The sequence below is a fragment of the Pseudorasbora parva genome, chromosome 18 (assembly GCF_024679245.1).
Source record: "Pseudorasbora parva isolate DD20220531a chromosome 18, ASM2467924v1, whole genome shotgun sequence".
In the NCBI taxonomy this organism is placed as follows: domain Eukaryota; kingdom Metazoa; phylum Chordata; class Actinopteri; order Cypriniformes; family Gobionidae; genus Pseudorasbora; species Pseudorasbora parva.
In genome coordinates this window covers 42,579,554-42,600,032 of record NC_090189.1, presented here as the reverse complement: position 1 = coordinate 42,600,032, position 20,479 = coordinate 42,579,554, and the positions used below count along the sequence as shown (strand labels likewise).

At 38.7% G+C, this 20,479-nt stretch overlaps 1 protein-coding gene across 1 annotated transcript in view; it reads left to right on the top strand.

Annotated features, from left to right (window-relative positions):
* LOC137046322 (organic cation/carnitine transporter 2-like) overlaps positions 1-20,479 on the top strand; it is a 62,622-nt gene that overhangs the window by 21,264 nt on the left and 20,879 nt on the right. The window contains exons 2-3 of the mRNA XM_067423482.1: positions 18,837-18,940; positions 19,992-20,146. Coding sequence (XP_067279583.1) covers positions 18,837-18,940; positions 19,992-20,146 — 259 coding nt within the window. The remainder of the gene's footprint in view (positions 1-18,836; positions 18,941-19,991; positions 20,147-20,479) is intronic.

Sequence of the window (20,479 nt, the reverse complement as noted above, 5' to 3'; positions counted from 1 at the left end):
GTGTGTGTGTGTGTGAGAGAGAGAGAGAGCCACTCTTCTGTCTAAAAAGATTACCTCTCAATGCTGTGCTTTGGCCTGCATTAAAGGATTAAACATATTATTCTGGGTTTGAATAAAAAAAAATCATGTATAAAACCAGTTTATTTGTAGGGCATTGACAATATTGTTTTATATAATTAGTTAAATAATTGTGTTAATACCAATAATTATTAATAAAAATATATAAATATAAAAAAACATTACTAACAAAAGAAAAAACACATTTAATTGTCTTTAAAAAGAAAAGGAAAAAATAAGTAGTGTGTGTAACTTAAAAATGAGAAGAATAATGCCTTTTGTTTAAGGACAAAAATGAGAACCAATGAGCTACCGGCATATAGAATAACCAGAAGGTGAGAGTGTAGCCTTATTTAGTAACCAGGTTGGATATGTCCTAGGAACACTGTTTTGAAGATAAAACTATTGTTGTTATTGCAAAACAGTGAAATAAAAACAATGATCTCTCACTGTTAAGATTTTTTGTCTGTCATTCCCCTTCCCCCTCACTCTCCCTCTCTCAGGATCACTCTATGTGTGTGTGTGTGTGTGTGTGTGTGTGTGTGTGTGTGTGTGTGTGTGTGTGTGTGTGTGTGTGTGTGTGTGTGTGTGTGTGGAGGGGGTCTCTCTCACTCTGTGTGTCGCCTTGTTTCTTGTTTTTCATAATTTAACCATTTCATATCATAGGCTATCAGCAATATCTATCACTTTATTGTGAAAAATAAGTTTTAAAAAATGTATTATATATATATTGAGCTGCAAAAAATACATTTGCACATAATTGAAAGTGATGTCCTAATACTTTTAATTGTTTTCTATAACATGGGCTTTAAAGAAGGTCATGCGCTGTGTTTGCAAAGATCACGTATGACACCTCTTTAAACTAATTATTTATTGATAAAATTCAAATGGATAAAAAAAAAAATTCACATGATCTTATAAAAGTGGCTGTTTATAATAAACTTCTATAAATTTTATGCACGCATATTACTCTTACCTGACACTGATATTAAAATCATTGTTGCGGTCTCTGTGATTTGGCTTAATTTATTTTTAAGAGAAGTGTAAGGATAATATAACTTCAGCATTTGGACAGTATTCTGCACTCATTTGAAATTGACATTTGACATCACCTGACATAAAATTAAAGAATAAAATGTAATTGATCTCAGAGATGTGAGTGTTGTGGTTCCTGGTCATAGCAGCACCAGTTGCTGCAGTTAATGAGGTGAATTCAAATGAATTTGACATAGTCCCATTATTTATTTTTTCCCATATTAAATGCCTATTGCATGCTGTGCACAGTTAAGCTGATGCCACCGGGGTGGCGGTGCCCCCGGCTTGGGCCCGTCATCGCTGCTCGCAGCTTTAATTATTAGGGCCCAAGCCCTGAAAGGGCGAAGAGCCCTATTGTTCTTCTAAGGATTATTATTATTATTATTATTATCTTTTCGCCTTTTGGGCATTTTTGGGGCCCTTCCCATGCTCGAAAACTCTTGAAACTTTGCACACGCATCGGAATGCGCGGCCAACAGGGTCTGGCAGAGGCCTTTGACCCGGGCGTGGCAGGGGGGCTCAACAGCGCCCCCTTGAAAAACTGGGTCTATATATTAAACACACTTTCACGTACATGTATGAAACTCGGTATACTTATAGATCTCATCGGGCCAAACAACTTCCGCACTCATAGTCATAAGCTTCGCCCAACAGGAAGTGAGCTATTATGGGTTGTTCGGAAAACGCATGCTCTGGAATTTGCGATACTCCTCCTAGACGATTCACCCGATCAGCACCAAACTCGGTCAGCCTGAAGTCAACACACTGAGGATGCTAAATTGCGAGCAACTTTTTGAAACCTCAAACGGTTTGGCCGTGGCGAAGAGACGAATTTATGGCGAGAAAAGGGAAACAGGAAGTGTGTTATAACTTTTGCATACATTAATTCATTTTGATGAAACTTCAGCTGTGTGTTCGTTGTAAGAGGCCGATCACATGGATATGACTTTTGTGAGTCAAAGTTATAGCGCCACCAATTGGCAGCAGGAAGTGTGTCACTTTTGTCCAAAGTGGGGGGGTTAGTTATATCTGCAGTCACCAAACTCGGTATATATATTGTACATTTCGAGCCGGACAACTTTCTAATTTACAGTCATTAGCTCTGACCAACAGGAAGTCAGATAATTTGGTTGGAAGATAACAAGAAGTCGAAAGCGAGCTCTGAGTTTTTCCCTTGTCCTCAAAAGCGATTCATTCAATCTCCTCCAAACTCGGACAACATGAAGTAAATATACAGAAGATGCTAAAATGCAAACGGTTATTGGATATCTCAAACGGTTTTCCCGTAGCAAAAGGCTAAAAAACACAAAATAGGGACACACGTGCCTGGTTCATAAATAAGGCTATACTCCCACCTGCTGGTTATTCTATATATCACACTGTTGTTTTTTTTTTGTTTTTTTTTCAACACATGCTCTCCCTTAAATGTCCAGTAGAGGGCAATATTGTATAAGTTTTCAAGCAAAAAACCTTGCCTCTGTGTGTGTGTGTGTGAATGGTTTTCTAGCCTGCTGGGGACTTAAACCTGAATGCACACAGACTCATTGGGACTTCCCAATGGGTACAAAAGCTTATAAATCAGACAGAATGAGTTCTTTTGAAGAAAGTTTTGTGTGATGGGTAGGTTTAGGGGCAGGAGCAGTGTAGGATGACAGAATATATGGTTTGTACAGCATAAAAACCATTACATCTATGAGTCCCCAGAAAGATAGTGAACCAGACATGAGTGTGTGTGTGTATGTGTGTGTGTTTGTGGGTGGGTGTGTGTGTGTTGTGGATGGGGGATGGTGGATGGGCTTAACTGATATGAGTTGCCTGCAGCATACTTCAGCATTACTACTGTGTGTGTGTGTTCGTGTGTGCGTGTGTGCGTGTGTGCGTGCGTGCGTGCGTGTGTGTGTGTTCTTTTTTCTAGCCTGGTGGGGACTTCAACCTGAATGCACACAGACTCATGGGGACACGTGTCACTGATTTCTACAGTGTGTGTGTGTGTGTGTGTGTGTGTGTGTGTGTGTGTGTGTGTGTGTGTGTGTGTGTGTGTGTGTGTGTGTGTGTGTGTGTGAGCCACTCTTCTGTCTAAAAAGATTACCTCTCAATGCTGTGCTCTGGCCTGCATTCAAGGATAAAAAAATTTATTCTGGGTTTGAATAAAAAAATCAATGTTTAAAACCAGTTTATTTGTAGGGCATTGACAATATTGTTTTATATAATTAGTTAAATAATTGTGTTAATACAAATAATTATTAATAAAAAATATAAATATAAAAAAACATTACTAACAAAAGAAAAAACCCATTTAATTGTCTTAAAAAAAAAAAAAGTAGTGTGTGTAACTTAAAAAATGAGAAGATGAATGCCTTTTGTTTAAGGACAAAAATGAGAACCAATGAGCTACCGGCATATAGAATAACCAGAAGGTGGAAGTGTAGCCTTATTTAGTAACCAGGTTGGATATGTCCAAGGGAACACTGTTTTGAAGATTAAACTATTGTTGTTATTGAAAAACAGTGTTTTCAGACAGTGAAATAAAAACAATGTTCGCTCACTGTTTAGATTTTGTGTCTGTCATTCCCCTCCCCCCTCACTCTCCCTCTCTCAGGATCACTCTATGTGTGTGTGTGGAGGGGGTCTCTCTCCCTCTCTCAGGATCACTCTATGTGTGTGTGTGTGTGTGTGTGTGTGGAGGGGGTCTCTCTCACTCTGTGTGTGTCGCCTTATTTTTAGTTTTTTTTTCATAATTTAACCCTTTCATATCATAGGCTATATCAGCAATTTCTATCACTTTATTGTGAAAAATAAGTTTAAAAAATGTATTATATATATATATATATATATATATATATATATATATATATATATATATATATATATATATATATATATATATATATATATATATATAACACTGGTCTTCTGAACTTACAATATTTTGAGCTGCAAAAAATGCATTTGCACATAATTGAAAGTGACCTATTATATCCTAATACTTTTAATTGTTTTCTATCACATGAGCTTTAAAGAAGGTCATGTGCTGTGTTTGCAAAGATCACGTATGACACCTCTTTAAACTAATAATTTATTGATAGAATTCAAATGGATTAAAAAAATAATTTCACATGATCTTATAAAAGTGGCTGTTTATAATAAACTTCTATAAATGATATGCACGCATATTACTCTTACCTGACACTGATATTAAAATCATTGTTGCGGTCTCTGTGATTTGGCTTAATTTATTTTTAAGAGAAGTGTAAGGATAATACAACTTCAGCATTTGGACGGTATTCTGCACTCATTTTGAAATTGACATTTGACATCATCTAACATAAAATTAATGAATAAAATGTAATTGATCTCAGAGATGTGAGTGTTGTGGTTCCTGGTCATAGCAGCACCAGTTGCTGCAGTTAATGAGGTGAATTCAAATGACTTTGACATAGTCCCATTATTTATTTTTTCCCATATTAAATGCCTATTGCCTGCTGTGCACAGTTAAGCTGATGCCACCGGGGTGGCGGTGCCACCGGCTTGGGCCCGCCATCGCTGCTCGCAGCTTTAATTATTATTATTATTATTATCTTTTCGCCTTTTGGGCATTTTTGGGGCCCTTCCCATGCTCGAAAACTCTTGAAACTTTGCACACGCATCGGATTGCGCGGCCAACAGGGTCGGGCAGAGGCTTTTGACCCGGGCGTGGCAGGGGGGCTCAACAGCGCCCCCTTGAAAAACTGGGTCTATATATTAAACACACTTGCACGTACATGTATGAAACTCGGTACACATATAGAGCTCATCAGGCCGAACAACTTCCGCACTCATAGTCATAAGCTTTGCCCAACAGGAAGTGAGCTATTATGGGTTGTTCGGAAAACGCATGCTCTGGAATTTGCGATACTCCTCCTAGACGATTTACCCGATCAGCACCAAACTCGGTCAGCCTGAAGTCAAGACACTGAGGATGCTAAATTGCGAGCAACTTTTTGATACCTCGAACGGTTTGGCCGTGGCGAAGAGATGAATTTATGGCGAGAAAAGGGAAACAGGAAGTGTGTTATAACTTTTGCATACATTAATTCATTTTGATGAAACTTCAGCTGTGTGTTCGTTGTAAGAGGCCGATCACATGGATATGACTTTTGTGAGTCAAAGTTATAGCGCCACCAACTGGCAGCAGGAAGTGTGTCACTTTTGTCCAAAGTGGGGGGTTAGTTTTATCTGCAGTCACCAAACTCGGTATATATATTGTACATTTCGAGCCGGACAACTTTCTAATTTACAGTCATTAGCTCTGACCAACAGAAAGTCAGATAATTTGGTTGGAAGATAACAAGAAATGGCAAAGCGAGCTCTGAGTTTTTACCTTCTCCTCAAAAGCGATTCATTCAATCTCCTCTAAACTCAGACAACATGAAGTAAATATACAGAAGATGCTAAAATGCGAACGGTTATTGGATATCTCAAACGGTTTTCCCGTAGCAAAAGCCTAAAAAACACAAAATAAGAACACAAGTGCCTGGTTCATAAATAAGGCTATACTCCCACCTGCTGGTTATTCTTTATATCACACTGTTTTTTTTTTTTTTTCAACACTTATGCTCTCACTTAAATGACCAGTAGAGGGCAATATTGTATAAGTTTTCAAGCAAAAAAACCTTACCTCTGTGTGTGTGTGTGAATGGTTTTCTAGCCTGCTGGGGACTTAAACCTGAATGCACACAGACTCATGGGGACGTCCCAATGGGTACAAAAGCTCATAAATCAGACAGAATTAGTTCTTTTGAAAAGGTGAAAATGCAGAAAGTTGTGTGATGGGTAGGTTTAGGGGTAGGAGCAGTGTAGGAGGACAGAATATATGGTTTGTACAGCATAAAAACCATTACATCTATGGTGAGTCCCCAGAAAAAGATAGTGAACCAGACATGAGTGTGTGTGTGGGTGAGTGTGTGTGTGAGGGGTGGGGGGGTGAAGGGGGGTGTTGTGGATGGGGGGATGGGCTGAGCTGATTTGAGTTGCCTGCAGCATACTTCAGCATTACTACTGTGTGTGTGTGTGTGTGTGTGTGTGTGTGTGTGTGTGTGTGTGTGTGTGTGTGTGTGTGTGTGTGTGTGTGTGTGTGTGTGTGTGTGTGTGTTGTTCTAGCCTGGTGGGGACTTGAATTAACCTGAATGCACACAGACTCATGGGGACACATGTCACTGTAGGGGCCTAAATTGAGGTCCCAATGGGTACAAAAGCTTATAAATCATACAGAATGAGTTCTTTTGAAAATGTAAAAATGCAGAAAGTTTTGTGAAATGGGTAGGTTTAGGGGTATGGGCAGGAGGACAGAATATATGGTTTGTACAGCATAAAAACCATTACGTCTATGAGTCCCCAGAAAGATAGTGAACCAGACATGAGTGTGTGTGTGTGTGTGTGTGTGTGTGTGTGTGTGTGTGTGTGTGTGTGTGTGTGTGTGTGTGTGTGTGTGTGTGTGAGTGGTTTTCTAGCCTGTTGGGGACTTCAACCTGAATGCACACAGACTCATTGGGACTCGTGTCACTGTAGGGACCTAAACTGAGGTCCCAATGGGTACAGAAGCTTATAAATCATACAGAATGAGTTCGTTTGAAAATGTAAAAATGCAGAAAGTTTTGTGTGATGGGTAGGTTTAGGGGCAGGGGCAGTGTAGGGGGACAGAATATATGGTTTGTACAGCATAAAAACCATTACATCTATGCTGAGTCCCCAGAAAGATAGTGAACCAGACATGAGTGTACGTATGCAAGTGTGTGTGTATGTGTGTGTGTGTGTGTGGAGGGGGGGATGGGCTGAGCTGATAAGGGCTGCCTGCAGCATTACTACTGTGTGTGTGTGTGTGTGCGTGTGTGTGTGTGTGTGTGTGTGTGTGTGTGTGTGTGTGTGTGTGTGTGTGTGTGTGTGTGTGTGGAGGGGGTCTCTCACACTCTGTGTGTGTGTGTCACCTTGTCTCTTATTTTTTTCATAATTTAACCCTTTCATATCATAGGCTATCACAAATATCTATCACTTTATTGTGAAAAATAAGTAAAAAACAAAAACATATATTATATCTTTAATTAAATACTGGTCTTCTGAACTTACAAAATTTTAAGCTGCAAAAAATACATTTGCACATAATTGAAAGTTATATCCTAATACTTTTAACTGTTTTCTATAACATGGGCTTTAAAGAAGGTCATGTGCTGTGTTTGCAAAGATCACGTATGACTAATTATTTATTGATAGAATTCAAATGGATAAAAAAATAATTTCACATGATTTTATAAAAGTGGCTGTTTATAATAAACTTCCATAAATTATATGCACGCATATTACTCTTACCTGACACTGATATTAAAATCATTGTTGCGGTCTCTGTGATTTGGCTTAATTTATTTTTAAGAGCAGTGTAAGGATAATACAACTTCAGCATTTGGACAGTATTCTGCACTCATTTTGAAATTGACATTTGACATCACCTGACATAAAATTAAAGAATAAAATGTAATTGATCTCAGAGATGTGAGTGTTGTGGTTCCTGGTCATAGCAGCACCAGTTGCTGCAGTTAATGAGGTGAATTCAAATGACTTTGTTTTAGTCCTTTTATTTTTTTCCCATATTAAATGCCTATTGGCCTGCTGTGCACAGTTAAGCTGATGCCACCGGGGTGGCGGTGCCACCGGCTTGGGCCCGTCATCGCTGCTCGCAGCTTTAATTATTATTATCTTTTCGCCTTTTGGGCATTTTTGGGGCCCTTCCCATGCTCGAAAACTCTTGAAACTTTGCACACGCATCGGAATGCGCGGCCAACAGGGTCTGGCAGAGGCCTTTGACCCGGGCGTGGCAGGGGGGCTCAACAGCGCCCCCTTGAAAAACTGGGTCTATATATTAAACACACTTGCACGTACATGTATGAAACTCGGTACACTTATAGATCTCATCGGGCCGAAAAACTTCCGCACTCATAGTCATAAGCTTCGCCCAACAGGAAGTGAGCTATCATGGGTTGTTCGGAAAAAGCATGCTCTGGAATTTGCGATACTCCTCCTAGACGATTGACCCGATCAGCACCAAACTCAGTCAGCATGAAGTCAAGACACTGAGGATGCTAAATTGCGAGCAACTTTTTGATATCTCAAACGGTTTGGCCGTGGCGAAGAGACAAATTTATGGCGAGAAAAGGGAAACAGGAAGTGTGTTATAACTTTTGCATACATTAATTCATTTTGATGAAACTTCAGCTGTGTGTTCTTTGTAAGAAGCCGATCACATGGATATGACTTTTGTGAGTCAAAGTTATAGCGCCACCAACTGGCAGCAGGAAGTGTGTCACTTTTGTCCAAAATGGGGGGGTTAGTTTTATCTGCAGTCACCAAACTCGGGATATATATTGTACATTTCGAGCCGGACAACTTTCTAATTTACAGTCATTAGCTCTGACCAACAGGAAGTCAGATAATTTGGTTGGAAGATAACAAAAAGTTGAAAGCGAGCTCTGAGTTTTTACCTTCTCCTCAAAAGCGATTCATTCAATCTCCTTCAAACTCGGACGACATGAAGTAAATATACAGAAGATGCTAAAATGCGAACGGTTATTGGATATCTCAAACGGTGTTCCCGTAGCAAAAGCCTAAAAAATACAAAATAAGCACACAAGTGCCTGGTTCATAAATAAGGCTATACTCCCACCTGCTGGTTATTCTATATATCACACAGGTTTTTTTTTGGTTTTTTTTCAACACATGCTCTCCCTTAATTGACCAGTAGAGGGCAATATTGTATAAGTTTTCAAGCAAAAAACCTTGCCTCTCTGTGTGTGTGTGTGAATGGTTTTCTAACCTGGTGGGGACTTAAACCTGAATGCACACAGACTCATGGGGACTTCCCAATGGGTACAAAAGCTTATAAATCAAACAGAATGAGTTCTTTTGAAAATGTAAAAATGCAGAAAGTTTTGTGTGATGGGTAGGTTTAGGGGTAGGAGCTGTGTAGGAGGACAGAATATGGTTTGTACTGCATAAAAACCATTATGTCTATGGTGAGTCCCCAGAAAGATAGTGAACCAGACATGAGTGTGTGTGTGTGTGTGTGTGTGGGGGGGGGGGGGGGGTGGGGGGGGTGGATGGGCTGAACTGATAAGAGTTGCCTGCAGCATACTTTAGCATTACTAGTGTGTGTGTGTGTGTGTGTGTGTGTGTGTGTGTGTGTGTGTGTGTGTGTGTGTGTGTGTGTGTGTGTGTGTGTGTGTGTGTGTGTGTGTGTGTTCTTTTTTCTAGCCAGGTGGGGACTTCAACCTGAATGCACACAGACTCATGGGGACATGTGTCATTGATTTCTATAGTGTGTGTGTGTGTGTGTGTGTGGGGGGGGGGGGGTTGTTGTGGATGGGGGATGGTGGATGGGCTTAACTGATAAGAGTTGCCTGCAGCATACTTCAGCATTACTACTGTGTGTGTGTGTGTGTGTGTGTGTGTGTGTGTGTGTGTGTGTGTGTGTGTGTGTGTGTGTGTGTGTGTGTGTGTGTGTGTGTGTGTGTGTGTGTGTGTGTGTGTGTGTGTGTGTGTGTGTGTGTGTGTGTGTTCTTTTTTCTAGCCTGGTGGGGACTTCAACCTGAATGCACACAGACTCATTGGGACACGTGTCACTGATTTCTACAGTGTGTGTGTGTGTAAGTGTGTGTGTGTGTGTGTGTGTGTGTGTGTGTGTGTGTGTGTGTGTGTGTGTGTGTGTGTGTGTGTGTGTGTGTGTGTGTGTGAGAGCCACTCTTCTGTCTAAAAAGATTACCTCTCAATGCTGTGCTTTGGCCTGCATTAAAGGATTAAACATATTATTCTGGGTTTGAATAAAAAATTTCATGTATAAAACCAGTTTATTTGTAGGGCATTGACAATATTGTTTTATATAATTAGTTAAATAATTGTGTTAATACAAATAATTATTAATAAAAAAATATAAATATTTAAAAAAACATTACTAACAAAAGAAAAAACACATTTAATTGTCTTTAAAAAGAAAAGGAAAAAAAAAGTAGTGTGTGTAACTTAAAAAAATGAGAAGATTAATGCCTTTTGTTTAAGGACAAAAATGAGAACCAATGAGCTACCGGCATATAGAATAACCAGAAGGTGGGAGTGTAGCCTTATTTAGCAACCAGGTTGGATATGTCCTAGGGAACACTGTTTTGAAGATAAAACTATAGTTGTTATTGCAGAACAGTGTTTTCAGACAGTGAAATAAAAACAATGTTCTCTCACTGTTTAGATTTTGTGTCTGTCATTCCCCCCCTTCCCCCCCCCCTTCTCTCAGGATCACTCTGTGTGTGTGTGTTTGTGTATGTGTGTGTGTGTGTGTGTGTGTGTGTGTGTGTGTGTGTGTGTGTGTGTGTGTGTGTGTGTGTGTGTGTGTGTGTGTGTGTGTGTGTGTGTGTGTGTGTGTGTGTGTGTGTGTGTGTGTGGAGGGGGTCTCTCTCACTCTGTGTATGTCGCCTTGTTTCTTGTTTTTCATAATTTAACCCTTTCATATCATAGGCTATCAGCAATATCTATCACTTTATTGTGAAAAATAAGTTTAAAAAAATGTATTATATATATATAATACTGGTCTTCTGAACTTACAATATTTTGAGCTGCAAAAAATACATTTGCACATAATTGAAAGTGATATCCTAATACTTTTAATTGTTTTCTATAACACGGGCTTTAAAGAAGGTCATGTGCTGTGTTTGCAAAGATCACGTATGACACCTCTTTAAACTAATTATTTATTGATAAAATTCAAATGGATAAAAAAATATAATTTCACATGATCTTATAAAAGTGGCTGTTTATAATAAACTTCTATAAATTTTATGCACGCGTATTACTCTTACCTGACACTGATATTAAAATCATTGTTGCGGTCTCTGTGATTTGGCTTAATTTATTTTTAAGAGAAGTGTAAGGATAATACAACTTCAGCATTTGGACGGTATTCTGCACTCATTTTGAAATTGACATTTGACGTCATCTGACATAAAATTAAAGAATAAAATGTAATTGATCTCAGAGATGTGAGTGTTGTGGTTCCTGGTCATAGCAGCACCAGTTGCTGCAGTTAATGAGGTGAATTCAAATTACTTTGACATAGTCCTTTTATTTTTTTCCCATATTAAATGCCTATTGGCCTGCTGTGCACAGTTAAGCTGATGCCACCGGGGTGGCGGTGCCCCCGGCTTGGGCCCGTCATCGCTGCTCGCAGCTTTAATTCTTATTATTATTATTAGGGCCCAAGCCCTGAAAGGGCGCAGAGCCCTATTGTTCTTCTAAGGATTATTAGGGCCCAAGCCCTGAAAGGGCGCAGAGCCCTATTGTTCTTCTAAGGACAATTTAGCTTTTTCGACTATTCGGGCACTTTCGGGGCCCTTATCATGCTCGAAAACTCTTGAAACTTTGCACACACATCGGAACCTGCGGCCATCAGGGCTGGGCTGAGGCTGGTACCTGGGCGTGGCAGGGGGGCTCGACAGCGCCCCCTAAAGTGGGGTCTGAAAACATGGTCTATAAATCAAACACACTTGCACGCACATGTATGAAACTCGGTACACATATAGAGCTCATGGGGCCGAACAACTTTCGTGCTTTAAGTTATGTGTCAGCCCAACAGGAAGTGAGCTATTATGGGTTGTTCGGAAAACGCAACCTCTGGAATTTGCGATACTCCTCCTAGACGATTCACCCGATCAGCACCAAACTCGGTCAGCATGAAGTCAAGAAACTGAGGATGCTAAATTGCGAGCAACTTTTTGATATCTCAAACGGTTAGGCTGTGGCGAGGAGACGAATTTATGGCGAGAAAAGGGAAACAGGAAGTGTGTTATAACTTCTGCATTCATTAATTCATTTTGATGAAACTTCAGCTGTGTGTTCGTTGTAAGAGGCTGATCACATGGATATGACTTTTGTGAGTCAAAGTTATAGCGCCACCAACTGGCAGCAGGAAGTGTGTCACTTTCAAAATGCTTTGAAATCACCATCTTATTTTTACCCGATTTACTTCAAACTTCATCAGTATAATGTCAAACCAGAGCAGATATAAAGCTGGTAAGCACTTCCTGATATTGTATATACTGTTGCCACGGCAACACATCAAACTATAACATTCTTTTTCGCTCCTTTTGAGATTCTTAAAATGCTTCAAATTACATGAAACTCAACACACACATCAGACATGCTGTCCAGTAGATATGGGCAAAGACTTAAAAACGGGCATGGTGGAGGAGCTCAGTAGCGCCATCTTTTAACAAAAGTAATGCAATCTTTTGTCAAAAGTGGGGGGGTTAGTTTTATCTTCAGTCACCAAACTCTGTATATATATTGTTCTCTTTGAGCCGAACAACTTTCTAATTTACAGTCATTAGCTCCGACGAACAGGAACTCAGATATTTAAGGCTTAAGGTGTGAGGACCTTATTGTAATTGCTAAAACCATCATTTTTCTTTTCCCAAATGAATTACATTTTTGAGGGCCTAAACACGCATGAAAACTCATGAAACTTTGCACACGCATCAGAAGGGGTGAAAACATACATCTGATATGGGTTTCAGAATTAGGTGTGGCAAAATGGTTCGATAGCGCCACCTACAAAATTTAAATTAAGCGTCATTCACGCTACGTTTCATGTATGAGTATGAAAATTCAGTAGACGCATTCAGCAGCCCAATACCTACAAAAAAGACCGAAGGCGCCAAATCTGAAAAACCAACAGGAAGTGAGATATTTTGAATTTTCTTCGGCAACACATCAAACTATAACATTCTTTTTCGCTGCTTTTGAGACTCTTAAAATGCTTCAAATTACATGAAACTCAACACACACATCAGACATGCTGTCCAGTAGATATGGGCAAAGACTTAAAATCGGGCATGGTGGAGGAGCTCAGTAGCGCCATCTTTTAACAAAAGTAATGCAATCTTTTGTCAAAAGTGGGGGGGTTAGTTTTATCTTCAGTCACCAAACTCTGTATATATATTGTTCTCTTTGAGCCAAACAACTTTCTAATTTACAGTCATTAGCTCCGACAAACAGGAACTCAGATATTTAAGGCTTAAGGTGTGAGGACCTTATTGTAATTGCTAAAACCATCATTTTTCTTTTCCCAAATGAATTACATTTTTGAGGGCCTAAACACGCATGAAAACTCATGAAACTTTGCACACGCATCAGAAGTGGTGAAAACATACATCTGATATGGGTTTCAGAATTAGGTGTGGCAAAATGGTTCGATAGCGCCACCTACAAAATTTAAATTAAGCGTCATTCACGCTACGTTTCATGTATGAGTATGAAAATTCAGTAGCAACATTCAACAGCCCAATACCTACAAAAAAGACCGAAGGCGCCAAATCTGAAAAACCAACAGGAAGTGAGATATTTTGAATTTTCTTTGGTAAATTGGTGCAATTTGCCATTGCCAGACGTTGTATTTTAACAAACTCCTCCTAGAGATTTAATCATATCAACATCGTATTTGCACAGTCTAATCTAAAGGCCTTTGTGGTGTTAAATTGGGAAGATCTTGAGTTTTCCCTGAAGGGTGTGTCTGTGGCGGCCTCACAAATGTTGATGTTTCGCCATGACACAGGAATTTGTTGTACCATTAGGCATACAATGTCCAATCTGCCTCAAACTTGACATGTTTGACAAGAGTCCTGGCCTGAAGACATCTACATTCCAATATTCAGTCAAAGTTATAGCGCCACCGACTGGCAGCAGGATGTCACTTTTTGAAAAAAATTTGAATCACTGTCTTACTTTCACCCAATTTACTTCAAACTTCATCAGTATAATGTGAAAACATGACAGATATAGACATACGAATGGATTCCGGATATTTTATATACTGTTGCTATGGCAAAGTGTCTGTTTAATTATCTTTTTGGGTGTTTTTGAGACTTAGCATGCTTGAAATTGTGTGTGTGTGTGTGTGTGTGTGTGTGTGTGTGTGTGTGTGTGTGTGTGTGTGTGTGTGTGTGTGTGTGTGTGTGTGTGTGTGTGTGTGTGTGTGTGTGTGTGTGTGTGTGTGTGTGTTTTATACAGTGGCTTTACAGAAGGTCATTTGCTGTTTTTGAAAAGACACATGTCTTAAAATGAATTATTTACTGATAAAAATCAAATTGATTTAAAAAGTAAATTTCACATGATTTTCTAGTTTATAAGTTGTCTGGGTATCAGACCAAGCTCAATTTAAGATTGATCAATGAGCATTATTTGAATGACTCTGTATGCAATTGGATAGTCAACTAAACAGACTACTAAACTCGCCAATAGCGTGCCAGGTGAATAAGTTAGTCTGTGATTTGTTCCCGCAAAAGTGTAACAGAAGCAGTAGAAATGAATGTCCGGGTTTTCAGACTGTGTTGCAGGGCGAAGTCAAATCGCTGGCAGATGAGGCTGGGTTTACCCAGTCAGTCTAAGTAAATTTTATAATAAAGTTTATATTAAACTTCCATAAAATGTAGACGCGCATCTTACTCTTACCTGACACTAATATTAAAATCATTGCTGCAGTTTCTGTGATTTGGCTTCAACTGGTAATTTTGTAATTAACATTTTTTATTGGATGCTACAAATATTAAAATGAAAGCATGCTTAATTGCTTTAGCTAAGGTAGGTCAAAAACACATGAAGAGAAGTGTTAGGATAATACAATATCACCATTTGGACGGTATTCTGCGCTCATTTGAAATTGATGTGACATCATCTGACATGAAATTGAATAATTAAATTTAATTGATCTCATAGATGTGACTGTTGTGGTTCGTTGTCATAGCAGCACCAACTGCTGCAGTTAATGTGGTGAATCCAACTTCATTTGTAGGGCACTAACAATATAGTTTTATATAATTAGTTTAATAATTATGTTAATAAAATAAAAAGACCATGAATTAAATACTGGCCTTCTGGACTTTACACATATTTGAAAATGACCTATTATATCATATTACATTAGAATTCATCTATATTTAAATTACATCATGGGTGTGGCTTGTGGTCATAGCGGCACCAGCTGCTGCGGTAAATGTGGCATATTTGAGCGATTTTAAAATACTCTCCTGTTTAAATGCATATTGCCTGTCTTGCACAATTTGCCTGAAGCCACCGGGGTGGTGGTGCCACTGGCTTGGGCCCGTCATCGCTGCTCGCAGCTTTAATTATTTATTATTATTATTTTTTTACGCGACTATTTGGGCATTTTTGGGGCCCTTCCCATGCTCGAAAACTCTTGAAACTTTGCACACGCATCAGAATGCGCGGCCATCAGGGCCGGGCTGAGGCTGGGACCCGGGCGTGGCAGGGGGGCTCGACAGCGCCCCCTAAAGTGGGGTCTGAAAACGGGGTCTATAAATCAAACACACTTCCACGTACATATATGAAACTCGGTACACATATAGAGCTCATCGGGCCGAACAACTTTCGTGCTCTAAGTTATGTGTCAGCCCAACAGGAAGTGAGCTATTATGGGTTGTTTGGAAAACGCATGCTGTGGAATTTGCGATACTCCTCCTAGACGATTCACCCGATCAGCACCAAACTCGGTCAGCCTGAAGTCAAGACACGGAGGATGCTAAATTGCGAGCAACTTTCTGATTTCTCAAACGGTTTGGCCGTGGCGAAGAGATGAATTTATGGCGAGAAAAAGGAAACAGGAAGTGTGTTATAACTTTTGCATACATTAATTCATTTTGATGAAACTTCAGCTGTGTGTTCGCTGTAAGAGGCCGATCACATGGATATGACTTTTGTGAGACAAAGTTATAGCGCCAGCAACTGGCAGCAGGAAGTGTGTAACTTTCAAAATTGCTTTAAATCCCCATCTTATTTTCACCCGATTTACTTCAAACTTCATCAGTATAATGTCAAAACATGGCAGATATAGACATATGAATGGATTCCTGATTCTAGAAAAACTGTTGTCATGGCAACGTGTCAAAGTCTAATAATCTTTTTTGGTGTTTTTGAGACTCTTCAAATGCTTGAAATTGCATGAAACTCAACACACACATCTGACATGCTATCCAGAAGATGCAAGCAAAGATTCAGAAACGGGCGTGGTAGAGGGGCTCAGTAGCGCCATCTTTTGTCCAAAGCGGGGGGTTAGTTTTATCTACATTCACCAAACTCGGTATATATATTGTACATTTCGAGCCGGACAACTTTCTAATTTACTGTCATTAGCTCTGACCAACAGGAAGTTAGATAATCTGGTTTGAAAATGAGAAAAAGTCGAAAGCGAGCTCTGAGTTTTTACCTTCTCCTCAAAAGCGATTCATTTTATCTCCTCCAAACTCGGACAACATGAAGTAAATATACAGAAGATGCTAAAATGCGAACGGTTATTGGATATCTCAAACGGTGTTCCCTTAGCAAAAGCCTAAAAAACACAAAATAAGCACACCAGTGCCTGGTTCATAAATAAGGCTATACTCCCACCTGCTGGTTATTCTATATAATCACAGTTTTTTTTTTCTTTTTTTTTCTCAACACTTATGCTCTCATTTAAATGACCAGTAGAGGGCAATATTGTATAAGTTTTCAAGCAAAAAACCTTGCCTCTGTGTGTGTGTGTGTGTGTGTGTGTGTGTGTGTGTGTGTGTGTGTGTGTGTGTGTGTGTGTGTGTGTGTGTGTGTGTGTGTGTGTGTGTGTGTGTGTGTGTGTGTGTGTGTGAATGGTTTTTTAGCCTGGTGGGCACTTAAACCTGAATGCACAAAGACTCATGGGGACTTCCCAATGGGTACAAAAGCTTATAAATCATACAGAATGAGTTCTTTTGAAGAAAGTTTTGTGTGATGTGTAGGTTTAGGGTAGGAGCAGTGTAGGAGGACAGAATATATGGTTTGTACAGTATAAAAACCACTAAGTCTATGGTGAGTCCCCAGAAAGATAGCACACCAGAGACCAGACATGTGTGTGTGTGTGTGTGTGTGTGTGTGTGTGTGTGTGTGTGTGTGTGTGTGTGTGTGTGTGTGTGTGTGTGTGTGTGTGTGTGTGTGTGTGTGTGTGTGTGTGTGTGTGTGTGTGTCTGATGGGGGATGGGTGCCAGTTGCATTTTGATGAGGAAAAGATTAGCTCTTTTATTGCTGTGTGCTTTGGCCAGCATTAAAGGATAAATATATATATATATATTTATTTATATTTCTGGGTTTGAATAAAAAATGGAAAAAGTATGGAACCAGTTAATTTGTAGAGCATTGACAATATCGTTTTATATAATTAGTTTCGTAATTGTGAAAATACAAATATAAAAAGACCTTTAGATAAATACTAAAGTCAACTCGGTCAACATGAAACAAAGGACACTGAAGATTTGACAGGCATTGACAATATTTTTTATATAATTAGTTTAATAATTGTGTTAATACAAAGAAGGTGGGAGTATAGCCTTATTTATGAACATGGCTGGATAAGTCTTTGAGAAAAATGTAAAAAAATAAAACACTTGGCTAGTTTTTTCTATAGTCACCAAACTCAGAAAGAATAAAAATGTAAAATGAATGTACTTTTTGTATTTTTTTTTATCAATATATTGGTTTTCTTTAACATTTTGTATTTGAAGATTAATTCTTAAAACTAAAATACTAACATAAAAAAAACACATTTGAGTTTCTTTTTCAAATAATTTTCTCCGACCATTTAGATTTTATTATTATTTTTTGTTTAAAATCTTGTTCAATATTCATGTTTTTCTAGCCTGGTGAGGACTTCAACCTGAATGCACACAGACTCATTGGGACTCGTGTCACTGTAGGGACCTAAATTGAGGTCCCAATGGGTACAAAAGCTTATAAATCACACAGAATGAGTTCTTTTGAGAATGTAAATTTAATTTTTTGTTTCAAATCTTGTTCAATCGGAATCAGACTATGCCTCTCTCTTTCTGTCTGTCCTTACCCCCCCCCCCCCACTCTCTCAGGCTCACTCGGTGTGTGTGTGTGTGTGTGTGTGTGTGCGTGAGTGTGTGTGTGTGTGGTGGGGGGGGTCTCTCTCACTCTGTGTGTGTGTGTGTGTGTGTGTGTCACCTTGTCTCTTGATTGTCATAATTTAACGCTTTTATATCATAGGCTATCACAAATAGCTATCACTTTGATGTGAAAAATAAGTTAAAAAAAACCACACAAAATATAACATATCTTTAAAAAATATACAGGCCTTCTGGACTTACAAAATTGTGCATGTATATTACTCTTACCTGACACTGATATTAAAATCATTTTTGTGGTTTCTGTGATTTAGATTTATTTATTTATTTATTTATTTATTTATATTTTTAAAAATATTGAATGCCACACATATTAAAATAAAAACATGCATGCTTTTTACTGCATAAGACTGGTGAACAAACAGAAGCTACGGTAGGTCAAAAACACAAAGAGAAGTGTAAGGATAATAAAACTTCAGCATTTGGACAGTGTTCTGCACTCATTTTGAAATTGACATTTGACATCATCTGACATAAAATTAGTGAATAAAATGTAATTGATCTCATAGATGTGACTGTTGTGGTTCCTGGTCATAGCAGCACCAGTTTCTGCAGTTAATGGGGTGAATTCAAATGACTTTGACATAGTCCTTTTATTTTTTCCCATATTAAATGCCTATTGGCCTTCTGCGCACAGTTAAGCTGATGCCACCGGGGTGGCGGTGCCCCCGGCTTGGGCCCGTCATCGCTGCTCGCAGCTTTAATTTTAATTGTTTTTTTCAATGGCAGTGGGATTTGGTGTGTTCCGATGACTGGAGAGCTCCATTGACCACCTCGCTCTTCTTCACTGGTGTTTTGATTGGTTCTGTCATCTCTGGACAGATTGCTGACAGGTTAGAAAGCATCAAACCTTTTATTCCACACAAGGCAAATGTATGTAAATACTATAATTATTTGATGACAGTTGTTCTATCACTAGGCAATATGTGCAAATATTCAGGATTGCAGTGTTATTGCAAGTGTGATATTTTTTTATGAAACTACTGTATTAAAGCAAGTCATTAGTGCTTCAAACAAAAAAATTGCAATTTGGCTATTTAGTTTAGGTGTGCCATTTAGGCCATTTAGCATATGGCCATTTAGTTTATATATTTCCCCTCTGCCAAGGAAAATAGTTCCAAAAGAAGTAGATGAAGGCCAGGCTGGGATTAGTGGTAATTCAGGATAATTGGAGCATTTTCTCCCAGTCCCAATAGCACAAATTGTCCCATTTTACCTGAATTCTCTGTATTAAGTAAATAATACATAAACAACATGTAGTTTTTAAATATTTCTCAATTAAGTAAAAAGTGAAATATTTTTAAAATTAAGAACCAAAAGAAACATGTTAAACATTACATAGGACAAGTGTATTAGTTTACATTTACACTTCAATAGTTAAAGGAACATAGGTTACGGCTCGATACCACAATGGCTTCGGTACGGTACCACAATCTAATACCGAAGTACCAATATTAAAACGAGGGTCTGAATTTTGGTGAGGGTATTGTGCATCATTTTACTCACTCTCGCAAGTTTGGGGTTTATGAAGCAGGATATTACCGCAAATGTTTATTATTAAATTATTCAACAAAGATTATCACATCCAGTCCGTCATTTGGAAACTTTTTTGTGAAAAGTAATTTCAGCAGTACTGCATGTCTACCTTCTCTAACTCTTAAAATGAGCAAATTGCTTCTGGCTTCAAAAGACATCACAACTACTGCAGCGATGCACAGATCTATTTTGATGTATACGGTTTTTATTTTGTTTTATCTGTTGCTATAGTTATCATATATTTTCCACAATTTATTTAAATTATGAATGGAGTTTTTAAAATTGGGCAAAACATGCTCGGTCAGAAGTTGCCTATTGGAAATAAAATTGTTTTTTCTTGGGTTTTAGGTTTGGCAGGAAAATAGTGCTGTTTGTAACCATGGCAATTCAGACGGTATTCACCTTCATTCAAGTCTTCTCCCCATCTTGGTTGATTTTTTGCTTGTTGTTTTTCATTGTTGGAATGGGCCAGATTTCAAACTATGTGGGAGCATTTGTTTTAGGTAAAGGCTTTTGATGTGCTGTGATTTATAGGGCCAGATTTACTAAACAGGGCAAATTAGCATGAGAGTGCAATCCCATAAACGCGCAGACGGGAGTGGGAAGTTCAGCGCGTTATCTACTAACGACACACAAATTAATGAACACGAATGCAGCTGGATCATTTCCATAATGACCAACACACTCTACCAAGAGTAACGCAAATTAGTGTCTACTTTTTTTGGCAGTAAATAATGGTGCAAACACCAGTAAATTGAGTGCAAACCTTAGTAAATCACCTTGCATGATTATTTTAAATACTCTCCTCCCATAAATAATGCGAGTGGGAAACTCCT